Below are 26,174 nucleotides of genomic sequence, written 5' to 3' on the forward strand. Positions count from 1 at the left end.
TGATGTCAATTTCATATAAGGAAAACCCTAGGCTATCAGGCATTATATAATCAGAAAATTTTATCATGTAATTCTTGAAGATCCCTAGCCTAGTACTAGCATGCTGTTCTAACATATCATAATATCAAATATCTATATTGTATTTTGGGGTCTACTTACTAGCTTCGGCTGATCGTACCCTCTGCATTCTCCTTTGATATTTTGAAAACCATTTGAAAATCTTTTCCTTGATTTGGGACTGGATTCACACGAGTGTTCCCCCAATTCACTCAAACCAAGGCTCTGATACCAACTTGTAACTTCCATAAAAATCATGCCAAATTTAAACTTTTTAAAACAACTCAAAACCATTGAATATTAAAAAACTTGTTTTCAAAATAATATAATATCAGAGTATCCCATAACATAAGGTCATAAAAATATGAGGAGTTGTACGATCACTCCTTTGCCTTCCCACGATCATCTGATGTACCTAAAACAAAAACTGAAACTGTAAGTTTAAAGCTTAGTGAGTTCCCCCAAAATACCGATACATCGAAAATAGCACATATACAAATAACAACATGTAATGGGTCCACAACTTACAGACTTTTTATGTTAAAAGGAATTGGATGTATTAATGGATTAAAATGAATTTATTCAATTCTTCAATACATATATTAAAAAATAACATCATAAAACAAAATAAGAGATGAGTTGACGATTAAAAAAATTAACGCTACCTTTGATATCTTTTCCATCAGCCACTGATTGCCATGGTGAATAACATCTTGGGGTGGGCTGCTCAATAACATCTTTAACATGATAGTCAAACAATAAAAAAAAAAAAACAGGACCAGTTTCATATTGAAAACGAATTACGACCCTCACCCTAAAAATTATAAAATGACACTTGAATGGACAATGAAATAAAACTGGAAACATTCAAATATAGATTAATGGCACAAGAACTTTACAAATGTAAAATTATGAACTTACTTGTTGTAAACATCATAAACTCCACCACAACCTTCAAACGTAAATGGTTCAAGATTAGTATCATCATCATTCTTACTTACTTTTTTTGGACTGTCACGACAATAAAAAGAATACCAGCATTCGTTTAAATCAAAACCGATGACAGTAGCAATGATGGACAAACCAATTTTCTATTTCATAATTTTTTTTAAAATATATATAATTTTTTCATATATATTCACTATGTTATGTGCCATAAATTTATAAAATTAATGGAAAAATATTAATACTGTTAAGTATACCTCATTGTAATATGAAATATCATCAATGTTCTTGATTGGAAAACAGGGTAGTAATCCTCTGCCTTGGTCACAACAATATCGGTGTTAAGTTGTGTAGTACTAATGGAAGACTCAACTTTCAAACCCATATCAGCAATACTACATATAAGAAGAAAAAATGAAGAAGTTAAACAATATAAATAATTAATGATTAAAAAATTAAGAAAAACAAACATTAAGCTATTAATTAATGATAAAAGACATACATTTTTGAATTTTAAAATGTGAGACATGTCATCATTAATATGCAATCTCTACCAAAACAAATAGTTACCCACTTGAGGCTGACCTGTAAATAACAATTAAAGTTATAAATTAATTTATCTTATAAACAAAATATTAATGTAATGACATGGAAATTTATAATAAAAAAAAATATTCTTACCACCTCAAGTTTTGAGCTTTGCTATACGTAGGAGGATGATAACACCTGCATTATCATTTTGATGTAAACAAATCATTCTACAACAAATATGTATAATAAGGCAATATCAAAAGTACATTGCCTTTTTTTTACCTTTGGACAAAAAATCATATGCTAATTGAAAAACACAAAGACAAACATATATTAAAGAAATATATGAATCGTTCCCAAAAAGTAGTTTTTACTGTAAGGGTAAATAAGTCATTTTGAAGAAATAATATATGTAGACACTAAACCTTTCAGGAAGGTACTCCATTTTTACTTTTCTTTATTTCTATTTTCATCTGATCCAAACACAGAATCAAATCCATACACAGAACTAATTAAATTGAATTTTACATCATCTAGTACAAACACAAAATCCAATCCACACAAACAAACAAACACACACACACAGAAACAAAAACAGACACACACAGCAAGTATAAATATGTCATTTTACAACAAGTATGTATAATACATCAATATCAAAATTACATTTTCCTTTTTTTACCTTTGGACAAAAATGCATATGCTTATTGAGAAACACACACACACACACACACACACACACATATATATATATATATATATATATATATATATATATATATATATATTAAAGAATATACGAATCATTCCAGATAAAAGTAGTTTTTACAGCAAGCCTAAATAAGTCATTTTGAAAAAATAACATATGTAGACACTTAACCATTCGGAAAGGTAGTCCATTTTTACTTTTCTTTATTTATTTTTTCATCCAATCCAAACATATAATCTAATCCAATTAACACAGAACTAATTAAACTGAATTTACTTCATCCAATCCAAACATAGAATCCAATTCAAGCACACACACACACATGCAAACACACATACACATAGATTGAGAGAGAATAGAAAATCCGTTTATCAAAAACCCACTAATAAGCCATTGATACATATACTAAACACAAACTATAATCAGATGTAAGAAATTAATAAATAAAAAAAATTGCTAAACTTATGAAGCTAGTATTCAAACATGATGCTGCAAATTCCAGATTTCACCAAATTGTGATAACAACTGAATGTGATTATACTTATACATAATTTTGAACAAAGATTTTAGAAAGGATATGAAGAAATTAATATTGTGATTCATATCATATTATTTTGAATTTTTTGATTTCAGTTTCTATAATTATGAAAGTTATATACAAATTCCTTGATTTTAAAAATGGAAAGAACTATATTTATGTTTTGACAATTATGTTGACATTTATTTCCCTTCAATATATTTCAATTAAAAATTTTAGTCATCCTTAATAAGTTTTCAACTTTCCAAACCTAGTCAACTTAATGATAACATCAAAATAATTTAATGGTTAAAATTAATCAAGAAAACATAATGAATGCCTTGATTGATTGAAAGTGATTTCTATTTTAATATATATAGAGAGATAAAGATAATGGAACTCTATTTGGATAGGAAAAAAATAAGTGTTTATTGCTTATTTTTACAATTAATTTGAATGTTTGGATAAAATTCAGCTTATTAAGTTAAATAACCTAATTTTAATAAAAATCTCTTCCCTTGTTTATTGCTTATTGTTTATTTCCACCGTTCCCTTGCTTATTGCTTATTGTTTATTTCCACCGTAAATTATAAAGAATAAGCTAAAAAGCTGATTCAAAAAGTATTTTAATTACTTCCTTATTTTTCACTCCAACGTTAATCGATCGGGAGAACTAGGAGAAAAGTCAACGGTAGCGACCAACTCAAACCGATCGAAGTTGAAAGAACAAATTAAGGATAAATACTATTGAAATTGAAGTATAAACTTGCAAAGTAAAGAGATAGAAAGGGTTTCTGCCAAAGTTTGGTGTTGCTCGGAATTTGAGGTATGTTCCTCAAACTGATAAATTGATGAATTATAAGTTACCAAGAAAGAAATAAAAGTGTTAATGAAGCTTAATGTAATTTATTGAGTAATTTCATCAAATACTTAAAAAAAATGTCGACCCGGAATGTGAAAAACGTATTTTGACCTAATTTAGTCAAAGTTGTGAAGTTCGGGAAGTAGTGTAGATAGATGATCAAATTAAACAATCTGTGAAGTTCATATGCTGTTGTGTGTGTTATAAACGAATGGAATTTGTTGGAAAATGACTAATGATGTGTGTATGTGTGTGGATACAAAAAGAATGTGAAACAGGGGATTGGTCTGTTGTGCGCTGCTGTGTGTTTGTTTAGAAAATCCAAGTATGCTCGCCAGTATTTTAATTTTTGTATTGCTACGTTTAGGCATCAAATACTTAGGAAACTCATTATTAGTACATAACATTATAATTGGATCAAAGGTGTTAGTCATACTGATTACCAATTGTGGTGCTTCAAATCGAATCTGCTTAGTGATGAAAACACTCGTTTTTTGTGTAAAGATATGTAGATCTATCGTTAGGACGTTTTGGTGAGTTTAAATTAATGTTTTTAAATCGGATATAAGTTATATGTGTTGGTGGGAAAGCAAAAATTCGTAAACATAAGCCTTGTGAAACCAATAATTTTCCGGTAAAAGTTGTAATATAGTGACTTAGTGATGTCCTCTTTGAAGGCTATATATGTCCTCTTGTCTTACGACAGATAAATGTTGACATCAGATATAAATCCGGAGGATCAGAAAACCTTCAGGACTTTCTCTTTGATTGGTCTCTATTTGTTCAATTTCTCCCTAAGATGGATACTTCTTGTTTGACTGTTAAGTCGTTTTTTTTTTTTTCCCGAATGTCAGTACTAAGTTGGCTACATTTCTATAACATTGTTCGCTATTTTTATAATTTTTCTTTTCTTACTGCTAGTCTGCTACTACTGGTTTCTTTAATTTGTTAGAACTTTAGAATATTATTATTGTTGGTAAGTTTTTTTTAGTGGTTAAAAGTTACTATCACCAATTTAGTAGAATTAGCCAATGCCGGGATTAGAACTTGGGGCCTCCAATCTAAGAGGCAAAGCCTCTACCAAGTGGGCTAGTCCCACATTGGCTATTATTACTGGTAAGTGTGTGCTACTTCTTTAATTAATTTGCTTCAGTTTATAAGTAACTTAAAAGATTATTATGTTTTAAGATTTTTATATATTAGAATATTGTGAAAATGTCATTAACTATCAATTTCTAAGTTCGATATGGATATTTGTATTGTTTTGATGAGTTCTATAATATTGTATGATTATTTTGTCATTCCACCTTTAAGGCTTACTCCTTGGTTCGCCTGGAGGCTAAGGGAAAATGCCTCAGAGGCATGTTTCCGTAATTTTAACCCTACAGATATATTAAAGTTGGATTTTGAGTTAATTGTGGGGAGGAAACGTGATTTTGTACTAATGATAAGATATGATTTGTGGAAAATCCGGAAGACAAAATGAGGAGACATTAGATTGTATTGGTTAGGAAACTACTTCAGACGACAATGCTTAATGAGAATCTGAAGATGAGACAAATTGAGACGTGATCCTGAGTTGTTTACCTAGTCAGATTTCAGGGATGAAATCTCTTTCAAGTAGGGAAAATTCATAACGACTTGGAATTTGAAACTCTAATTATTTAAATATGATGTCAGTTGATAATTGATGAAATCTGTATTTACTGTATGGAAAGGTAAGTCAAATAGGGGTAAATATGTATTTATAATAAATGCTGAAATTTGGGGGGCTAAGGTATTTGACAAATAGCATAATTGATGAAATAAATTTTGGGGTGAGAATGTACAATGTAAGACGTGTGATGGCTAAATGTTGAAACCCCAAAACATGAGTAAATACAGAAGGGAATTATTGTTACATTTTTGTTATTTTCACTCTGTGGTTAACTGATCTAGAGAATTAAGAGAGAATAATAGTCAAGCGATGGAGGAAAGGTATCTACAAACTAAAATATATTCAAGTAGAATGAAGAAATTAAGGAACAGATCCTGTTGAAATTGAAGGAGAAGCTTGCAAAGTAAGAAGTTTAGAAAGGGAGTCTGCTAAATTTTGTTTTTTCAGGGAAATTTCCTCCACATCTTATAAGAAAATTTTCAATGTAGAATTAAGAGTAAAACATTACTTTGTATAATGTGATTCTGTAAAAACTTACTCAGTTTACCTAAATCGGTTCATGCCTGTCTTTAGAATTGTGACTTGTATTAGCCTTCATAGGCGTTTTTACGACAAAAAAATGAAAAAGAAAATCAAAGGGCTAGTTATGAGATTTTCTACATTGTAGTTTGTTATTTTAGTTATGATCAGTTGATCTGACAAGATTTTTCTACATAATAACAGGTTTTATTGGAAAGTCACACCTCTCGGTATGAAGTTCATTTCATTGAGATGCTCAAACCACATACATTCAATTTCTTTCTCTTTGTCTGTGTAGTTCATTTCATTAAAGTGATCAAACCACATACATTCTTTCTCAACAAATCAACACATCTATGGCATCATCATTTGCTCCAGCTTTTTCTTACCATGTTTTTCTTAGCTTTAGAGGAGAAGATACTCGCAATAGTTTTGTGGGCCATCTCTACTCAGCTCTTGAACAAAAAGGAATCCATACTTACAAGGACAACGAAACACTTCCTCGGGGTGAATCGATTGGTCCAGCCCTTATGAAGGCTATAGAAGAATCACAGATTGCTGTCATCGTATTCTCTGAAAACTATGCAGATTCTTCATGGTGCTTAGATGAACTTGTACATATCATGAAATGCAAGGGTAAGAGAGGCCAAATCATTCTTCCCATATTTTATGGCGTGAAGCCGTCTGAATTGAGAAAACAAAAAAGGAAATACGGAGAAGCATTTGCCAAACATGAGCTGAAGAACAAGAAAAAAGTTAAATCTTGGGGACAATCATTTTTGAAAAGTCCTTTGGGATGGCTCTTTGCACCGCTTGAAAAGAATCGGAAATACATAGAAGAATCTGTCAAGCATGAGTTGGAGAACCAGACCAAGGTTGAATCTTGGAAAAAAGCAGTTGTGGATGCAAGTAACATTGCTGGATGGGAATTCAATGACAATGCCAACATGTAAGTTAATTTTTCGTGTTCGCATAATTTACGATTCAGACATGTGTCCTCTGAAAGGCGTTTATGCTTGTATTTTATAGGTATTTTATACAAGTCACTCAATTATTCTTGATGATGTTGATACAGAGACATCGAGTGCATTACATGATATTTTTGGTAAGTTAAAAGATATCCTGCATCCATGTGATGCCAGCCAGAGTTATGTAGGATTACGAGAAAAGTTAACATGCTTTGGTTGTGATCTAGGATTATGGATAAGCTCAAAATAAGTTAATGATGGACTTCATTCAGTTCAAATTTGATTCTAATTCTGTACTCAACACCTCACTTTAACTTACAATGACAAATCTATCTTGCTTTACTTTTTGCTATTTGATGCTTCCTAAGACAATTGTTTCAAGCTACTTATGATAATATCTTTACAAGTTCTATTTTGAATGTGAAAAGCAAAGGGTAGTTAGAACTCTTTTTACTTTATTTCATGGAGTACGAAATAAATTACCTCTTTTGTCATTGGGAGCATCTGTTGATTGTCCTTCTATATTCAATGTGTAGGGACGAATCAAAGTTTATCAAAACAATTGTTGAGAAAATTTCGCTGATGCTGCATCCAGTAACTTCAAGTGTGAATGACAACCTGGTTGGAATAGTGACTCGCATGCAAGATTTTAAATCAAAGCTACAAATTAGATCGGGTGGTGTTCTCATGATTGGGATATGGGGTGGTGGGGGTGGTGGTAAGACTACTCTTGCATCTTATATTTATAGTGAATTCTCTAGAGAGTTTTTTGGTTGCTGCTTTGTTGAAGATATTCGAGAGAAATCAAGTAAGAATGGTTTGGAACAATTGCAAGAAAAAATTCTCTCTGATGTTTTAAAACCAAATCAAGTGCAGATAAGGGGAGTTGAGGAAGGAAAACACATGATAAAGGATAGGTTAGGCCATAGAAAGGTCTTGATTGTTCTTGATGATGTTGATAACCTTGAACAACTCAAAGCGTTAGCAGGATCACATAATTGGTTCGGTGAAGGAAGTCTAATAATAATCACAAGCAGAGATGAACATTTATTAAATGTTCACAAAGTTGACGTGATACACAAAATTAGTTTGTTACATGATGATGAGGCCATGGAGCTCTTCTGCAATCATGCACTCCGGGGTGATAGGCGTGTTGAAGATTATGAGATGCTTTCAAATGATGTGGTTTCTTATGCTGGTGGGCTCCCATTAGCACTAAGAGTTCTCGGTTGTTTTCTATGTGACAAAGATATGAATCAGTGGAGGAGTGCAATAGCCAGACTAAAAGAGATCCCAGATACTGATATTCTGGGAAAGCTAAAAGTCAGCTTTGATGGACTTAAACAGCATGAGCAAGACTTGTTCCTTGATATAGCATGTTTTTTTAGGTGGGCGAAGAAAGATACCGCAATGGAGATTCTTGATGCTTGTGGTTTACATCCTGTTATAGGAATAGAGGTGTTGAGACAAAAGGCTCTCATAACTATTTCTTGGGATGGAAGATTTGATATGCATGATCTGGTGCAAGAAATGGGACACCACATTGTTAGAGGTGAACACCCCAAGAATCCTGAAAAACATAGTAGAGTTTGGAAGACAGAAGATGTTCTTAAAATATGTGCCATGGATGCAACCACGGTAATGTTTAAGCTAACTTTGCATGATATGTTATGTATGTATAAACAAACACTTTTGAATCAATCCTGACACCATTTTGTTCCTCTGTCACAGGAACTTGAAAAGATCGAAGCAATAAAAATAGTTTTTCGGTTTCAGCCAGCAAAAAAACAAGAACAAGATCTTCATTCGGTTGCTGCAAACATGAAGAACCTTCGGTATATGGAATCAATAGGTGATCCTGCAAAATCATTGTTTAATGACCTTCCACTCACTGAGCTTTGCTGTCTTATATTGTATGATGGCTTGCAAAAACAACTTTGGGAGGATTATATGGTAATTCTTATTGCTAATCACTTTATCTAATTAACAGATGAAAACAAAATGGACTATGAATTACAGACATGACTAATCCAGAGTAAATTTCAAGTATCTATAGTATTGAAAAGCATAGACCTTTATTCTGTGAATTTCCTTTGTTTTAATAACTATAAAATTTTCAAAATATATAACTTGTTTCTTGACATATTATTGGAATCCTTCGACAAGATTATATGTAGGATCCAACTTCCTTAAGAAGCAGAGTAAATTTCAAGTATCTGTAGTATTGAAAAGTAAATTTGTATCTATGTCAAGACAAAAGGATATTTAGATGGAGAATGGGTTTTACATAAATACCAAGGATTATAATGACTAATATGTCAAGAAACAAGTTATATATTTTATTTCCTTTTCGTTTTTCCAAATATAAATACAATGTTGCTATTTAGGTGAGAATTCAATCTATTTTTTTTGTTGATTAAAAACAATTATAAAACATTGATTTCACTGATCTGGGTTTAAGGATCTTTTATTATTATTTCTTTTCATAAGTGATTCATAGATATTTTATTGAATAATTGAGCACTTCAGATGATTTCTGTTTGCGGATGGAAGAAACTAGTTTTTTATTTTATTTTATTTTATTTTATTATTATTATTATTATTATTATTATTATTATTATTATTATTATTATTATTATTATTATTATTATTATTATTATTATTATCTCATATATAAATAGTGTATAACTGTGTTTCTCTGCGTGTGTTTGTGTCTGTGTGCATGCCATTTTCCTCAAAATCTTGTCACCTTGATATATTTTTGACTTGTATTCAACAGTTTCTGCCAAGTTTGAAGTTATTGAAACTTCACAACATGCATAACCTATCCATGACACCCGATTTTAATGGACTTCCAAAGCTTGAAAGATTCATTCTTCATGAATGCCATTGTTTAAAAGAGATTCATCCATCGATTGGTTGCTTGGAAAAGCTTGTTTTCTTATCTATAGAATATTGTTCTGGTCTTGAGATGTTTCCACCCATTTGGGGAATAAAGAAACTAGAGATACTTTCATTCGCAGTCCAGTGCAAAGTTGTTGAGTTTTCAAAGATCCAACAACAGAAGATGGAGGATTTACTACATCTTGATTTGGATCATGGTGGGAATGAAATTGCATCCTACATAGAATCCTGTCCAAACTTTTTAGTTTTTTGTTGGGTAGATTTTTTTCACAACATGCATGAACTCTGCTTCTTAAGGAAGTTGAATCTCCGCTGGTGCAAGTTGCGAGATGAAGACATAGGCTCTTATGTTTTAGAGTTGCCCAACTTGCAACAACTTGATCTAAAAGGAAATAAGTTTTCACAATTAAGTTTTAGTTGCTTGCAACTTCCTCGGCTCAAATGGCTTGATGTGTCATCCTGCAATGAACTTGTAGAATTGTCAGAGATGCCATCAAGTATAGCTGTTGTTATAGCAGATGATTGTAGCTCGCTTGAAAGCTTTGGAGATATCTCAAACTGTAAATGGTTGTGGAAAGTCTCACTTCTAGGGGACAACAAACTTGGTGATGGTGAGATATTACTAGACTCCATGCTCCAGGTTTTGCTTTACGTACCTTTTGAATTTCGATCTTTATCATATTAATTAACCCAAACATACAAATAAGTGAATGTGTTTTCCATGGCAGGGGAATGCTATTGAAGATCACTTTATCAGTGTCAGACTTCAATATCAGAATCCAAGGGCATTTGTAGGTAGATTCTTTAGGGGAAAAACATTCACAAAGCGTCTCCCACATGCTAAATGGAACCTATTTGATGACGACACGTTTAGACTGGTTCTTCCAGATGATTGGTGCAATGACTTCTGTGGGTTCTTAATACGCATTATTACCCTGGAGATGGGTACGATTGATATAATCATGAAGCAGGAGCAAGATCAGGAAAATTCTCGATTTGAGATTTGGCAGGACTCTAATGATTCACCAGAGCCTGAATATGATGGAGAAGTAACGACACATGTGGGATATGTTTCCTTTAGTTCATTGAGGCAGACCACATCATTGAATCCATCATACAATATCATTTCATTTTCCATAAAGGGGTATTGGACTTCATTTGCAGCTGAGCTCGTTCCTAGAAAAAGTAAAGATGATCCGGTGCAAACAAGAAAAGTTGCAACAGATTGCTCAGAGTTTTGGGATGAGGAAAATAATGTTAGTAAGGGCATTTATGATACAAGATAATTTAGAGTCTTCTATCAGTATTCTTTGGCAAACTTAGAAAAACATCTAACAAACCTATACATCCATACATAGATCTCTGGATTCTTTGCCAATTTGTATAGTCCCCACTCTGAACTTATATATGATGGTGATTACACTGCAACATACATTGAGAAACAAATTGCAAAGGGAGGACAATGAATGAAATGAAGATGATTGAATATCATGGTAAGAATTCCTTCTGATTTGATCCTAGGTTCTGATACTGCAAAATACATCGAGTATTGAGGGGGAATTCTTTGTATATAATCTTTAGCTAATTCATATGACTACACTATGTATTTATACAGGAAAGCAGCACCTCTATATCATCATGACAGGGTGCGACTCACAGTAGAGGTAACAATCATCTGTAAGTCACATCATATATAACTGCCTCCAACTGCCACAATATTATAGTCTAACATAACACAGCAAGGAACAAGAAGATACAAGATCAGAAGTAGGTTTGTTAGCCTAGCCTATTAGGGTTTTGTCTAGCTAGTATTTATATCCGCTTTCTATTTTGTAATCTTTTTGTTTTTCATTGAGAATCTTGTATATTTCTCTTTATTATAATCATATGACAATGTTATCATGGTATCAGAGCGGAGGTTTGATACGTTGTTAGAACCCCTTGTAGGGTTATTGTAGCAGATTCGTTCATAGCAGATTGATGTGTTGATTCGTCGTTGCTGTTAATTCGTTCGTTGGTGCTGTTAATTCGTTCGCTGTTGTCAGTATTCGTTGTTACGTTGCTTTGTTGTCGCTGTTGATTCGTTGTCTGTTTGATTGCTTCCGATGGTTTGTTACTCCTTTCATTCTCAGATTGTTATACTATTATTGTGGTTATTTATTCTCTGTCAACATGACTGGAAATGATGATTCCCTTCAGTCAATTAGTACTCACCTAGATGGAAAGAATTATACGTATTGGAGTTTCGTTATGAAGAACTTCCTTCGTAGGAAGAATATGTGAGGCTATGTCACTGGGACTAAAGCCAAACCCTCAGTTCCTCAAACTAAGAATTTTGATTTGTTGTTTGATGCTTGGGAGACAGATAACTCCAAGGTTATTACTTGGATTAGTAACTCTGTTACTCAGTCTATTGGTATGCAATTGGCTATGTATGACACAACAAAGGAAGTTTGGAATCACTTGGAGAGACTGTATACTTAGTCTAATTTTGCTAAACAATACCAGTTAGAATATGATATTCGTGCCCTTCAAAAGAATGACCAGAGTATTCAAGATTTCTATGCTGCTATGTATGATCTGTGGGATCAATTGGCTCTTACTGAATCTAAAGAGTTAAAAGATTTTGAGCCTTACATTGCTAGGAGGGAAGAACAACGCTTGGTCTAGTTCTTGATGACCTTGCGCTCTGATTTTGAAGGTTTACATGGAACAATTCTTCATCGCTCTCCTCTTCCCTCAGTTGATTCTGTTGTCCATGAGTTAATTGCAGAAGAGACTCGTATCAAGTCTCATGCAGATAAAGGGTTTAAAGCAACTTCTATTCCTACTCCTGCTCCTGCTGTGCTTGCTGTCTCCTCAAATCAGTCCCGACAAACTTCAAGGGTTGCTTATGACGAGTGTGCATTCTGCAAACAGAAGAATCATTGGAAAGCTCAGTGTCCATTGTTAGTCAATAAGGGTAAATCTGGTCAACCTCAGTCGGGACAATAAAATAGGTTTGGTCAACAGAAGTTTCAGCCACGTTCATCTGGTACTCCTCCATAGACCCCTCATCCTCCACAGTTTGCTGATGCTGCTATTCCACCAATTGATACAAATTCTATTAGAAACATGCCCCCATCTGCATTGGATCCCAAGGTGTTTGAGAGCTTTAGACAATATTTGGCTTCTAATCCCACTGCCATGTCTGCATCTATGTCTCACTCTAGTCCTACTTCATCTGGTACATCAGGTATTCCCTAATCTTTGTGGATTTTAGATTCTGGTGCAACCCATCATATGACCCCTCATTTTTCATCATTTACTTCTTTGTCGCAAGTGTCATCTATTTCTGTTAAGTCTGCTAGTGATACATCTATGCTAGTTGAGGGTGTTGGGTCTGTCTCTATTTCTCATATCAATCTTCCTGATGTTTATTACATTCCCAAACTTACTTTGAATCTTGCCTCTGTCAGTCAGTTATGTAAGTCTGGTAACAGGTGTTCTTTTCTGATTTTTTCTGTGTTATACAGGATCAACACACTTAGAAGGTGATTGGGATCGACCGTAGGGTGGGGGAACTGTATGTCTTGGAGGTTCTCAAAGTGTCTGTTGTTGCTGCCTCCAACATTGATTTATCTTCTTTCCGTTTGAGTCATTTGTCATCTGAGTTTTATCTTTGGCATTCTTGTTTGGGACATGTGTCTGTATCACGTTTGAATTTTTTAGCATCTAGTGGTATTTTGGGTCATTTAGACACTTGTGATATTTTTGATTATAGTGGTTGTAAACTGGAAAAATTCTCTGCTTTACCTTTCAATAAAAGTATGTCTTGTTCTACTGTCCCTTTTGACATTATTCATTTTGATGTATGGGGTCCTGCACTAGTATCCACAAAGGGTGGGTCAACCTATTATGTATCTTTTATAGATGATTATACTCGATATACATGGGTTTATCTTATGAAACGTAGATCTGATTTCTTTGATATTTACAGTAATTTTAGAGCTCTTGTTAAAACTCAACATTCGGCTGTGATTAAGTGCTTCAGGTGTGAATTAAGGGGTGAATATACCTCTAATGATTTTACTCGGTTACTTGCTTCTGATGATACCATACATCAGTCCTCGTGTACTGACACACCTCAGCAAAACAGTGTGGCAGAACGAAAACATCGTCATATTGTTGAGACTGCCCGTTCATTGCTCTTGTCTGCGCAGGTCCCTAGTGCCTTTTAGGGAGAAGCAGTCCTAACTGATGTGTATGTGATTAATCATATCCCTACATCATTGAATTCAGAAATGTCTCCTTTTGAGAAGCTATATGGTCATCTACCAGACTACTCTTCCTTACGAGTTTTTGGATGTACTTGTTTTGTTCTTCATCCTCATGTTGAGAGGAACAAGTTGGGGCCGAAATCTGCTATTTGTGTATTTTGTGGTATGGTATTGGACAGAAAGGATACCGTTGCTATGATCCTATGAGTCAGAAGTTATATGTTTCCTGGCATGTCACTTTTTTGGAACATATTCTTTTCTACTCAATTCCTGCTACAACCCACAATGTAACGAAGTCCGATCTTCTGCATATTGATCCTTTCAATGAAGAGATAGAGGCTCGAGATTCATCTACACCACCTGATCCTTCAGCTCATGATACACCCACCTCTTCAGAGAGTTCCTCAACCCCTTGTTCCTGAGCCCAGTCCTATTGTTGAAATTGAGTATCCACCTCCACCACCACCTCTCAGGAGATCTACTCGTCCTGTCAAGTCCACTAAGCTTCTAGATTTTACTTACTCTATATATTCAGGACCATTTGCTTCATTTATAGCGAGTATCCATCATCTGTCTAAACCTGAATCATATAGAAAAGTTGTTTTAGATCCTCTTTGGCAGATTGCTATGGCTGAGGAACTCACTGCTCTTCATCAGACTCATACATGGGATTTGGTTTCCCTTCCTCCTGGGAAACATACGATAGGTTGTCGTTGGGTGTACAAGATAAAAATAAAAGCTGGTGGGTCTGTTGAGCGGTACAAGGCCAGACTTGTAGCAAAAGGGTATTCTCAACAGTATGGTTTTGACTATGAGGAGACATTTGCCCCCATTGCAAAGATGACGACAGTCCGTACTATGATTGTTGTTGCATCTGTTCGACAGTGGAAGATTTTTCAAATAGATGTCAAGAATGCCTTTTTGAATGGTGATCTCCATGAAGAGGTTTATATGACTCCTCCCCCAGGAATTCAACACCGACCGGGTGAAGTTTGTCGGCTTCGCAAAGCTTTGTATGGTCTCAAGCAAGCCCCTCTTGTTTGGTTTGAGAAATTATCCACAATGATTACCCCTCTTGGATTTGTCCAGAGTAATCACGATTCTGCTTTGTTTGTTAGATGCTCAAGTGCAGGATGGATTCTTCTATCCTTATATGTGGATGACATGATTATTACAGGTGATGACCATAATGGTACTGAGTTTTTGAAGCATGATCTAGCTCATCGATTTGCTATGAAAGATTTAGGCTTGCTGCGTTATTTCTTGGATATTGAGGTAGCCCAGTCTAACAAATGGTATCTTCTTTCTCAGAATATATATATATATATATATATATATATATATATATATATATATATATATATATATATATATATATATATATATATATATATATGACTTGTTTACACGTGCGGGCCTCTCTGACAATCGGACTGTTTATAGTCCCCTTGAAACCAATGCACACTACTCTCCTACTGATGGTGTTGCTTTGTCTGATCCGAACCTTTATCGCACTGTTGTGGAAGTTCGATTTATCTCACGGTTACTTGTCCAGATATTGCCCATGTTGTTCATGTTGTCAGTCAGTTTGTTACTGCCCCTACCTCTGTTCATTGGGGTGCTGTTCTCCGTATTCAGAGATATCTTCGTGACACTCAGTTTCAGACCCTCTTGTTTCCCTCGACGCCTTCTCTTGAGTTATGTGCATATAGTGATGCTGATTGGGATGGTGATCGCCATGATCATAAGTGCACCACTGGATTTTGCGTATTTCTTGGAGAGTCTCTCATTTCGTGGAAGAGCAAGAAACAGGACGTTGTCTCTAGATCTTCCACGGAGGCTGAATATTGTGCTATGGGTGTAACTACATGTGAGATTATCTGGTTACGGTGGCTGTTTGTAGATATAGGACTTCATATTTCTTCATCTACTCCCTTGCATTTTGATAACAAAAGTGCGATACAAATTGCAAAGAATTCTGTTTTTCATGAGCGAACGAAGCACATTGAGATTGATTGTCATTTTACCCGTCATCACCTGCAGCTCGGGACCATATCGCTTCCGTTTGTTTCATTAACCTTGCAAATTGCGGATATTTTTATGAAGGCTCTATCGGCTTCTCGGTTTCAGTTCTTATATGACAAACTCTTAATGCTTATTGTTGCGGCATTGTGAGTTTGAGGGGGGATGTTAGCCTAGCCCATTAGGGTTTTGTCTAGCTAGTATTTATATCCGCTTTCTACTTTGTAGTCTTTATGCTTTTCATTGAGAACCCTTGTATATTTCTCTTTATTATAATCATATGACAATGTTATCAGGTTATGATCTTGACCAACTAGAGATGGTAGGCTTGATGAGAGGGCCAACAGTAATCATGACTAGAAAATAACATTAACTATAAATCACAAGGTATACATGATGTAAATTATGTAAAGTATGGTGCCAACTTATTATCACATAATAATGAGGCTATTTAGGTCTATGTTTCATAGACATGTATATCAGGTATATTCAAACAACCATAACTTCTTCGTTTCAACTATGTTTTTGGCGATCTTTATATCCACGAAAATGTATTGACGGGCCCCACACTTCTATCTAGTTACTTTTGGCTTAACACATGTCGAACTGAAAACCCTTATCCATGCAAAAAAGCCTAACAGATAACTTTTCCATTTTACCCTTTGGCTCTGAAACACAAACCAAGGGCTTAGGTTACATAATACATATTATCAACATCCAATAAGTTCTAAACCCTATTCTCTTAAGGACCAAGGCCTTTACTCGATGCATGTATTGTCCATAATCCTAAAATAAGAAACTTTCTCGAAACAGGATGTTACAACTCTCTCTCTCTCCCCCCCCCCCACTTAAATTAGATTTCGTCCTCGAAATTCATTTTGATTATAATCACTGAAAACAACACCAATATATTCCATAAGATTCATATAACCATTTAGAAATCAAGGCAGCTATACAGAGAAGTTGAGAGATCACTTGAGAACCTACAACTGCCAACCAACAACCCAATAACTTGAAAATATTCAACCGCGACCACTATCTTTCTCTCCCTAACTGTAAGACCCAAATCAAAGCAACTACTACTCAAAGAGGAAACTTCTCAAAAATTGGAATTACAAACTACTTCCATCAGTAAACTCCCAAAAATTGGGAACCCATCAGTCTAAACTCCAGGAACCGTACCTTAACACTGATGATCATCCATTCGACGTAACAAAACATAGCAAGAAAGATGTACAATACATACCCTTGTAGACTTTGCTTAAACCTTCTTGTTGATGTCGTTTAGATGATCTATAACCTAGACCAAAGTTTCTCTGATAAAGTTGCACCCAAGAGTATGATCCAAACTATTTAAACATGAAGTCCTTCTTCTTTGGATGTCAAAACCTTGAGCTCTAAGCTTGGGAGGGGCTGCCGATTTGCACCACAAAACTGAGAGGGAGAAGATCATGATCTTTCTTCATTTGATGCTTGTCAAACTGAACACCCCAAGGGTATGGGGCTACCTTAGAGTTTGCATGGTCAAGAAGGAAAAAGACCGAACAAGAAAAGATCAAAAGGAGAGGAGGAAACCAAGGAGCGGGGTGGGCCGAATCGAGCTCAGGTCTCTCCTTTAGGGTTTATCCCCTTTTAAACTTGTTATTTTTTGTTTTGCCAGCTAAGTTATCATTATCCTAAAATTTAGAGATGATGACTAACGGTAGATACTTATTTTTAATCACTTATGTTTAATTAAACTCAAATTAACTCATTATAACTTTGGTGTGTTAATAAACTAATTCTTTAATCTTTCTTTCTTGCCAAATTAGCTTAAATCATTTCTTGTATGGAACATTGTAACCCAAAAAGACCATGCTAATTATGAAAAGTCACCAACTTGTTATGATCATGGATATATTTCGAGCAGCATATGCTAAAAATAACTAAGATGGCACATATCGAATACAACACCTCGTTACACTTGAAACCACGACGACGGTTTTGATAAAAACGAAACACTTGAAGTATTAGTATAAGGTTTACCAATTTTGACTTCAAACAGTACTATAGACAATTTTGACAATAAATAGTTGGACTTCTAAATTTTCAAAGCTCAATAAGGACAATAAAAAGAACCAAGACGGTGAAAATGAATAAAAAGTTGAGTTGTAGTTTTGTACACTTGAAGACAAGTTTTGGTTCATACGTTTTTTATTACATATTTATTTCATATTGGAATAAAGAAAAAAAAACAAATTATTTACATATTTTATTTTTATTTTCTGCCAAAAAAATACACTAATCGGTTGATCATTGAGGACGGCCCATGACCTTGTCATGGGCCATTTTAGGACTTCTTAATCAGCCCAGGCCTGACCCAATGTCCAAACCATCTTTTCCTTTAGTGACTTAACCCAGGGCCCACTTGGGCCCAGTCCAAAGACGAAAATATGTGCACACAGCACACGTAAGTTGCACTAGTCAATGTTCAACCTTAAAAAGAATGGAACGTGAAGAAACTCCAAGCCAACCAAATGTATTAAACCAAATAAAAGTGAGACGGGTCCAGAGAGACCATCAGTCCTACATATTAGACCGGGCTTTTGTTAGACTGGTTTGACTAGACACCTAATCTAACCAGATTTTTAGGCATGATCATGTACAACTCTTTACATAATTTTCATATTGGTAGATTTTGGATCACAAAAACAAATTCATATAAATACATGTATGTTGCCACTGATCCACTTAATCACAATAAATATTAAAAAAAAATTTCGGTGTGAGCTACAAGTTGGCATATAGTTCAGACTCAGAGATCTAATGAGTTTGTCAATACCAGTTGAAAGGATGCCATATAATCTTGAGAGGGGACTTTGAATCATGTTGGATCCTAAATGTCTTTTCATGTATAGTACGTTCTTTGTCCCAGAATCCTGAGCAATCTGTTGTTTGCACCTCATCTCCTTTACCTTTTCTAGGAATAAGTGCAGCTCCAATGTAACTCTCAACTGCATCCGGATTCCGATACGTTTCCTCTAAGGAAAATGAAATCATATTGTATGATGAATTTGACCATGTGGTGTGCTTCAATGAATTAAACGAAACATATCCTATGGATGTTGTTGTTCCATTAATATATTCAGGATAAATTGCTTCATTAGACTCCTTTAGAGCCTCAAATCTAGAATCTTCATCATCAACCTCCTCTGTGATGATTATAATAACTTTCGGACATTCAATGTCGGTAACAATGTGTACTAAGAACCCACAAAAGTCATAGTACCAATTATCTGGAAGATTCAGTGTAAATGTTTTCCCCCTAACTACTACACCCTTTGGAATCATCTGATGTTCAAGAGTGAGACTGATAAAGTGATCCTCAATAGCATTTCCCTGTCCCCATGGAAAACACATTCTTATGTTAGGGTTTATATAAAGATAGAAATTTGAGAAGTGCAGTAATAGTATTACCTGGAGCATGTAGTGTAGTAATATGTCACCATAAAGTTTGTTCTCCCCCAGAAGTGAGACTTTCCACAACCATTTACAATTTGAAATATCTCCAAAGCTTTCAAGTGAGCTACAACCATCCGCTATAACAACAGCTATACTTGATGGCAGATCTAACAATTCCACAAGATTGAAGCAGGCTGCCAGGTTTAGCCATTTGAGGCAAGGAAGTTTCAAGAGACTAAAATTCAATCTTGAAAAATTATTTGCTGCTAGACTGAGTTCTTGTAAGTTGGGTAACTCCCAGACACAAGAGCCAATGTATTCATCTCCCAAATCACAACCACTGAGATTCAACTTACTTAAGCCTCTATAAGAAAACCGTAAGTCTATGTTGTTGTGAGGTAAACAAGGCTCTTCTAAACAACATTTAACACCACGAAGATTGCTCAAGCCACACCTCCAACAAGTAACCAAAGAGTTTGTAATAGATTCTTTATATGATTCAACTTCTTTCCCACCATTATCCAATTGAAGATGTGGTATACTACTATTGTTCTGCTGTTGGAACTCCGAGGGCTTCAAAATTTGGCAGCAATCTAAAAATATAAGGGTTTCGAGCTTTTTTAATCGGGTAATGTGTGGAAAAAACTTAAGGCACGAAGCATCTATTATACATAACACAAGAAGACTTTCCAAGCGTCCAATGGATGGATGAACCTCTTCTAAACAATAACATTCGGTAAGTGTCAATCTTTCAAGATTCGGAAGTCCATCAAAATCTGGAGTCACGATTAGCTTCTCTAAAGCAATAAGTTCCATGTTTTTCAAATTGGGCAGATACTGTTGAATACCAGTGTTTGATTGTTAGTTAAATATCTAAAAATCATTAATAAAATTCTTTTGTGAACCCAAATTTATGATATCAATGTTTTATAATGGTTATCAATCAACAGAAATGTAGTTTTAGGTTGTAGCTTTACCTAAAAGATAATATTGTATTTATTTTCAAGAAAACAAGGAAAATGTGTATGTATTTAGACAAACAGGTAAGCTTTATATCAATACCACGGATCCGAACCGTTTATCCGGGTTACCAAGATACGGACTTAACAGTTGGTTATCTATGAAAATAAAAACAAAATCAGGTTAAACAAACATAAAAAAAACATCTACGAACTAAAGGCTCATGATGCTTTTGACTTGTTGCTAGTTATAGAAAAACTACAATCTAATTATATAATGACACCAGTAATCGGTGACATAACATAACTATATGCAGATATACATAATAGCAACTTAAAACTAACATATTAATTTCGTCTTTGACACTGATTTCATCCAGTAATCAAGTAGTGAAACAATAAAAATTACCTTATAGCCTTCCCAAAGTTGTTTTTGCTTAAGACCTTGCAATCTTAGACAGCACAACTCCCTTGGTGGAAAATTTTCTGGCAATGGACGTGTAGTCTCGATGCTCTCTTCAGTCCTCAAACTAATCAACCGAAGTTTTTTCATGTTTGCAGCCACATGGACAAAATGTTGTGATTCCTCATCCGTAGCATCCCAAAATTTTATTGCTTCAATCTTGTCAAGTTTCTGTGATAGAGGATTAAACTGGTGTTAGGGTGGCGTTAGAGTGCTTTTGCATGCATGCATACATACATCATGAAAAGGTAGCTTAATCATTACCATTGTTGCATCCATATCAAATATTCTAAGAACATCTTCCTTCTTCCAAATTCTACTATGTTTGGTAGGATTGTTAGGGTGTTCCCCTCTAACAATGTAGTGTGCCATTTCTTGTATCAAATCATGCATATCAAATACTCCATCTGAAATAGTTATAAGAGCTTTTTGTATCAACACCTTTATACCTATAACAGGATGAAAACCACAAGCATCAAGTTTCTCCATTGTCTTCTCGTTTAACTCCCTCCTAAAAAAACATGCAATATCTAGGAACAACTCTTTCTCTATTGGTTTAAGTCCATCAAAGCTGATTTTTAGCTTTTCTACAATATCAGTATCCGGGATCTCTTTTAGTCTGGCTAATGCACTCCTCCACTCATGAATGTCTTTGTCACAAAGAAAAGAACCGAGAACTGTAAGTGCTAATGGAAGCCCACCAGCATAAGACACCACATCTTCTGAAAGCAGCCCATAATCTTCTATACATCGATGACCCCGGGGTGCATGCTTGCAAAAGAGCTTAATAGCTTCATCATTGTTTAACAAACTAACATTGTGTATCACATTAACTTTGTGCGCAGTTAATATATGCTCATCTCTAGTTGTGATTATTATTCGACTTCCTTCACCAAACCAATCATGTGCTCCAGCTAATGCTTTTAGTTGATCAAGGTTATCAACATCATCAAGAACAATCAAGACCTTTTTATGGCGTAACTTACATATTATCACACGTCTTCCTTCCTCAACTCTACGTACCTTCACTTTCTTTTGTTTCAAAACAACAGAAAGAATTTCTTCTTGCAATTTTTCCAAACCATTCTTACTTGATTCCTCGCGGACATTTTCTACAAAGCAGCAACCATCAAAATCGCTAGAGATTTCATCATATATGGAAGAAGCAAGAGTAGTCTTACCACCACCCCCAACCCCCCATATTCCAATCATCCGCACACCACCTGACTCAATTTGTAACTCTGATTTCAAACCTTGCATGCGGGTCCCAATCCCAATCAGATTCTCATTTGCACTTGAAGTTACTAGCTGCAACCTTTGTGAAATTGCATCAAGAATTTCTTTGATAACCCTTGATTCATGCCTGCAATTCAAGAATAATTAACACATCCTCACACAAAAGAGGTAATTTGTTTCATGTTGCATGAAATAAAAAAAGGGGTCCTAAACACCCTTTATATTTCAGATCTAAAATAGAAGCTGTAAAGTTAATATCCAAGTAGTTTGTAACAATTATCCTGGGAAACATCAAATAGTTTCATATAGCAAAAGGTGAAGCAATATGGATTTGTTGTTGTTGTTGCTTGAACGAAGGCGTTATGTATGGAATTAGAATTAGAACTCAAAGAGGTCCATGATAACTTAATTTAACTTACCAGGCTAATCAATTGATCTAGTCAAGCCTCTATTTATCACGGTCATCAACATCATCATGAGTAATTAAGACGTTTGTATAAAAAGCTTATAAGAATATAAATGTGTAGACTACACATATATTAAACATACAAAGTGAAAAACTGATGAAGAAAAGTACCCGTTGGCAATGTGCTTGGGTTCCCATCCAGAAAGGTTACTTGCATCCACAAGTGCTTTTCTCCAAGACTCAACCTTGGTTTTGTTCTCCAACCAATGTTTGTCAAAAGCTTCTCCATACTTTCGTTTCTGTTTTCGCACTTCAAAGGGATCCACATCATAAAATATGGGCATAACGATTTGGCCTTTTGTATCTCTGCATTTCATAATACATTCAAGTTCATCTAAGCACCATGAAGAATCTGCATAGTTTTCTGAGAATATGATGACAGCAATTTGAGAGTCTTTTATAGCTTTCATAAGGGATGGACCAATTGATTCGCCCCGAGGAAGTGTTTCATTGTCCTTGTAAGTATAGATCCCTTGTTGTTGAAGAGCTGAGTAGAGATGATCCACAAAAGTCTTGTGAGTATCTTCTCCTCTAAAGCTAAGAAAAACATGGTACTTCCATGATTGAGAAGAAAAGGCTGGAGCAGAAGGAGAAGATGATGAAGATGCCATGGATGTGTTGATTTGTTGAGATAGAATTTATGTGGTTTGAGCACCTCAACGAAATGAAATTATACCGAGAGATGTGACTTTCCTATAATTCATGTTATCATGTAGAAATATGGTGTTAGAACTCATAATTGAAGTAACAGGTTACCATGTAGAAAATCTCATAACTAGTCCTTACATTTTCTTTTTCATTTTTTTGGTCGTAAAAACTCCTTTGAAGTCTAATACAAGTGACAATTCTAAAGATAGGCATGAATTGATTTAGGTCAAGTGAGTTAGATTTTTTTAGAATCACATTATACAACTAATGTTTTACTATGAATTCTACACTGAGATTTTTCTTATAAGATGAGGAAATTTCCCAGAAAAAACAAAATTTAGTTTAGCAGACTCCCTTTCTAAACTCTTTACTTTGCAAGCCTACACTTCACTTTCCACAAGATCTGTTCCTTAATTTCTTCTTTCTACTTGAATATATTTGAGTATGTAGATACCTTTCCTCCACCATTTGACTATTCTCTCTTTTAGTTCTCTAGATCGGTTAACCACGGAGTCAAAATAATGAAAAGGTATCTATAATTTTCTTGTATATTTACTCAAGTTTTAGAGTTTCAACATGTAGCCACCACACTTCTTACATTGTACATTCTCACCCCAAAATAACTTATACCCCCAAATTTCAGCCTTTACTCTACATACATATTTACCACTATCTGACATACCCTTCCCCACATTAAATATGGATTTCAACAATTATCAACTTGCGCCATATTTAAATAATTAGCATTTCAAATTCCCAAAATATAAGCCTTCAAGATTTCTAATTTGATGTTAACATCTATCTCTAATAGTACATATATAGCCTTCAAGATTTCTTCACTAAATCACTATATTACAAATTTTACAACAATATCATGTACTTAAACGAGCTCTTTCATCACTAACTTGACTCGATTTGAAAGACCATAATTATTAATCAGTATATGACTAGTTCTGTGATTTAATTATAATGTTATGTACTAATAATGAATTTCCCAAGTATTTGGAGCTTAAACGTAGCAATACACGGATTTAAATAGTAAAAGGCATACTTCGATTGCTCAACAAATACACAGCAATGAACAACAGACCAATCCCCCTGTTTGATTTTCTTTTTGTATCCACAACACGTGCATACAGCAGTAGACTCTTTTTACTTCATATTCCATTCTTTTATAACATAAACATCATGTTAACTTCAAATATTGTTTAATTTGATCATCTAACTGCACTAATTCCCAAACTTATCAACGTTGACAAAATTAGGTCAAAATGTCTTTCTCACATTCCGGATTGACATTTTTTTTTAATTCACTGATAAATTTTACTCAATAACTTAGCATAAAACTTCATTAACTCTTCCATTTCCTTCTTCATAACTTATAATTCATTAATTTATTAGTTCGAGGAAAGATACCTCAAATTCCCAGCAACGCCATACTTTAGCCGACACCCTTTCTAAGTTCTTTACTTTGAAAGCTTATACTTCGATTTCTAAGTTCTTTCGACTTGAATCGATTTGAGTAGGTGGGTACGTTTCCTCGACTGTTTTCTCTCAATTATTCTGATCTGTTACTGTTAACGAGGGAGTGAAAATAATAAGAAACGGACTAGAATCCCCTTATATATAGTTAATCATATTTTTCATTATTAGCCATCACACTTCTACACATTATCACATCAAAACCCTTAACATACGGAGAAAAACATAAAAATAGCATAACGAGGAAAAAAATTTTAACAAAATAAATATCTTTTTGACATGCTATATAAATGACCACATACTTGGTTATTGTCATAAAAGCCACAAGATTTATATCTCAGTTTGCAATTTATCATAACTTTTTTGTTACTCTTTTGCCATTAATTATAGGCTTGAACAAGGTCTACTTTGCCATTCAAATTTTCATCATTCGATCACACACACATACATACTCTCTCTCTCTCTCTCTCTCTCTCTCTCTCTCTCTCTCTCTCAACCCCCAATACTCAAAATCTTATAAGGGAAGTTGAAGCCACGTAAAACTTTAAATTTAAGTGGTAATCACCTTAGTGCATTCATCGGTTGAGTTCATTATACTAATGACTTTCTTCATCTTAGCGACCCCTTGGTTCACTATCATGAACTTTTTGGTCAGCCGCAACTTAAGTTTAATAATCTTCTGTGTATCGGAACTAACATTCAACACGAGGATGATGTAGGAGGAGCTAAAGTTTTTCAGGCAACAACCGTGATCAACCTTAAGTCTCCTAAACTCGATCATCTTCATGAAGTTATCAAACTTAAGTACCACTACACTTAGAAGTTTGCTTCATATCATATAGATTTTTCTTTTTCTTAAACAATAGCTTTTTCTTACTAGCTGTAAGAGCACTCTTTGGTTGTGTCTTCCAGATGTCTCCTTCTAGGTTGTCATCAAGGAGATCAGTTGTAACACCCAGTTTAGGTAAGCATTTCATCAAGTTTAAATTTAGAAGTTTCACCCAGCTCACGATATGAGTAATGCTTGTCACGTCATGAGGGGAATAATGAAACACACATCATATTTGGGCTCACGACATAAGCACATATGGTTCACGGCATGAGGCTAGTCTGAGAGGAAAGCCCTAATTTTGGGGGGTTTTATTTCGTATTTAAAGGAAGGGAGGGCTAGGGTTAGCCCACCCACAACCAAGAAGAAGAGGAAGGGCATCTAGTCATCATTTCTATATTCAAGCAACATCATTAATTTTCACACCTTATGGACCTTTGTGAGTTTGAAAGTGTTGGGTTTTTGGTATAATACAACATCTTATGATACACATACAACCCTAAATACATTGGATCTATATTTTCTCTATTATACATGCAAATATCAATTTTCCAAGGTATTGTTCTAACTACCATAATATGAAGTACATATAATAGAAATTCTAACTAGTAGAATTACATACCTCTATGTTGTAGCTTGATTCTATGGAGCTTAAGAGCCTAGTGCCTCAAGTGTGACACCTCAAATGGTTCACATAACA

General features: G+C 34.6%; 2 protein-coding genes across 6 annotated transcripts; one reads left to right on the forward strand and one right to left on the reverse strand.

Moving 5' to 3' along the window:
• The first annotated feature begins 3,414 nt into the window (after window positions 1-3,414).
• Window positions 3,415-13,496, forward strand: LOC111900599 (disease resistance protein RUN1). 4 transcript variants are annotated; one of them, XR_002853249.3, is made up of 10 exons: window positions 3,415-3,585; window positions 6,002-6,746; window positions 7,302-8,403; window positions 8,497-8,718; window positions 9,545-10,309; window positions 10,398-10,925; window positions 11,028-11,162; window positions 11,285-11,333; window positions 11,617-12,904; window positions 13,185-13,496. XR_002853249.3 is itself a non-coding variant. In XM_042896988.2 (9 exons), the coding sequence occupies exons 3-8, from the start codon at window positions 6,154-6,156 to the stop codon at window positions 11,133-11,135; spliced, it is 3,318 nt and encodes a 1,105-aa protein (XP_042752922.1). In that variant the 5' UTR covers window positions 3,415-3,585; window positions 6,002-6,027; window positions 6,096-6,153; the 3' UTR covers window positions 11,136-11,162; window positions 11,285-11,576. The 4 variants fall into 4 exon arrangements, 3 of the variants coding, with proteins under 3 accessions (XP_042752922.1, XP_042752923.1, XP_023752251.1); XM_042896988.2 differs by lacking the exons at window positions 11,617-12,904; window positions 13,185-13,496 and having other exon boundaries at window positions 6,002-6,027; window positions 6,096-6,746; window positions 11,285-11,576; XM_023896483.3 differs by lacking the exons at window positions 3,415-3,585; window positions 11,617-12,904; window positions 13,185-13,496 and adding an exon at window positions 6,827-6,902 and having other exon boundaries at window positions 6,683-6,746; window positions 11,285-11,576.
• A 4,953-nt stretch (window positions 13,497-18,449) lies between these two features.
• On the reverse strand, window positions 18,450-24,742 carry LOC111900601 (TMV resistance protein N). 2 transcript variants are annotated; one of them, XM_023896485.3, is made up of 7 exons: window positions 24,580-24,742; window positions 22,627-23,208; window positions 21,995-22,176; window positions 21,078-21,925; window positions 20,760-20,984; window positions 19,407-20,228; window positions 18,450-19,328 (listed from the first exon to the last, which is right to left on the reverse strand). In XM_023896485.3, exons 2-7 carry the CDS (start codon window positions 23,124-23,126, stop codon window positions 18,765-18,767), a joined length of 3,141 nt encoding a protein of 1,046 aa, XP_023752253.1. In that variant the 5' UTR covers window positions 23,127-23,208; window positions 24,580-24,742; the 3' UTR covers window positions 18,450-18,764. The 2 variants fall into 2 exon arrangements, with proteins under 2 accessions (XP_023752253.1, XP_023752252.1); XM_023896484.3 differs by having other exon boundaries at window positions 21,078-22,176.
• Between the last annotated feature and the right edge of the window lie 1,432 nt (window positions 24,743-26,174).

Source organism: Lactuca sativa, chromosome 8, assembly GCF_002870075.4.
Source record: "Lactuca sativa cultivar Salinas chromosome 8, Lsat_Salinas_v11, whole genome shotgun sequence".
In the NCBI taxonomy this organism is placed as follows: Eukaryota; Viridiplantae; Streptophyta; class Magnoliopsida; order Asterales; family Asteraceae; genus Lactuca; species Lactuca sativa.

Bases quoted from the DNA above. Each gene is read 5' to 3' on its own strand.
- LOC111900599 (XM_042896988.2), top strand. From the start codon at position 6,154: ATGGCATCATCATTTGCTCCAGCTTTTTCTTACCATGTTTTTCTTAGC. The intron at 6,747-7,301 runs GTAAGTTAATTT...TTCAATGTGTAG, and splicing joins TTCAATGACAATGCCAACAT to GGACGAATCAAAGTTTATCA. The intron at 10,310-10,397 runs GTTTTGCTTTAC...TTTCCATGGCAG, and splicing joins TACTAGACTCCATGCTCCAG to GGGAATGCTATTGAAGATCA.
- LOC111900601 (XM_023896484.3), bottom strand. From the start codon at position 23,126: ATGGCATCTTCATCATCTTCTCCTTCTGCTCCAGCCTTTTCTTCTCAA. The intron at 20,985-21,077 runs GTAATGATTAAG...CCTCTATCACAG, and splicing joins TTGATATGGATGCAACAATG to AAACTTGACAAGATTGAAGC. The intron at 19,329-19,406 runs GTAATACTATTA...CCATGGGGACAG, and splicing joins TACTACACTACATGCTCCAG to GGAAATGCTATTGAGGATCA.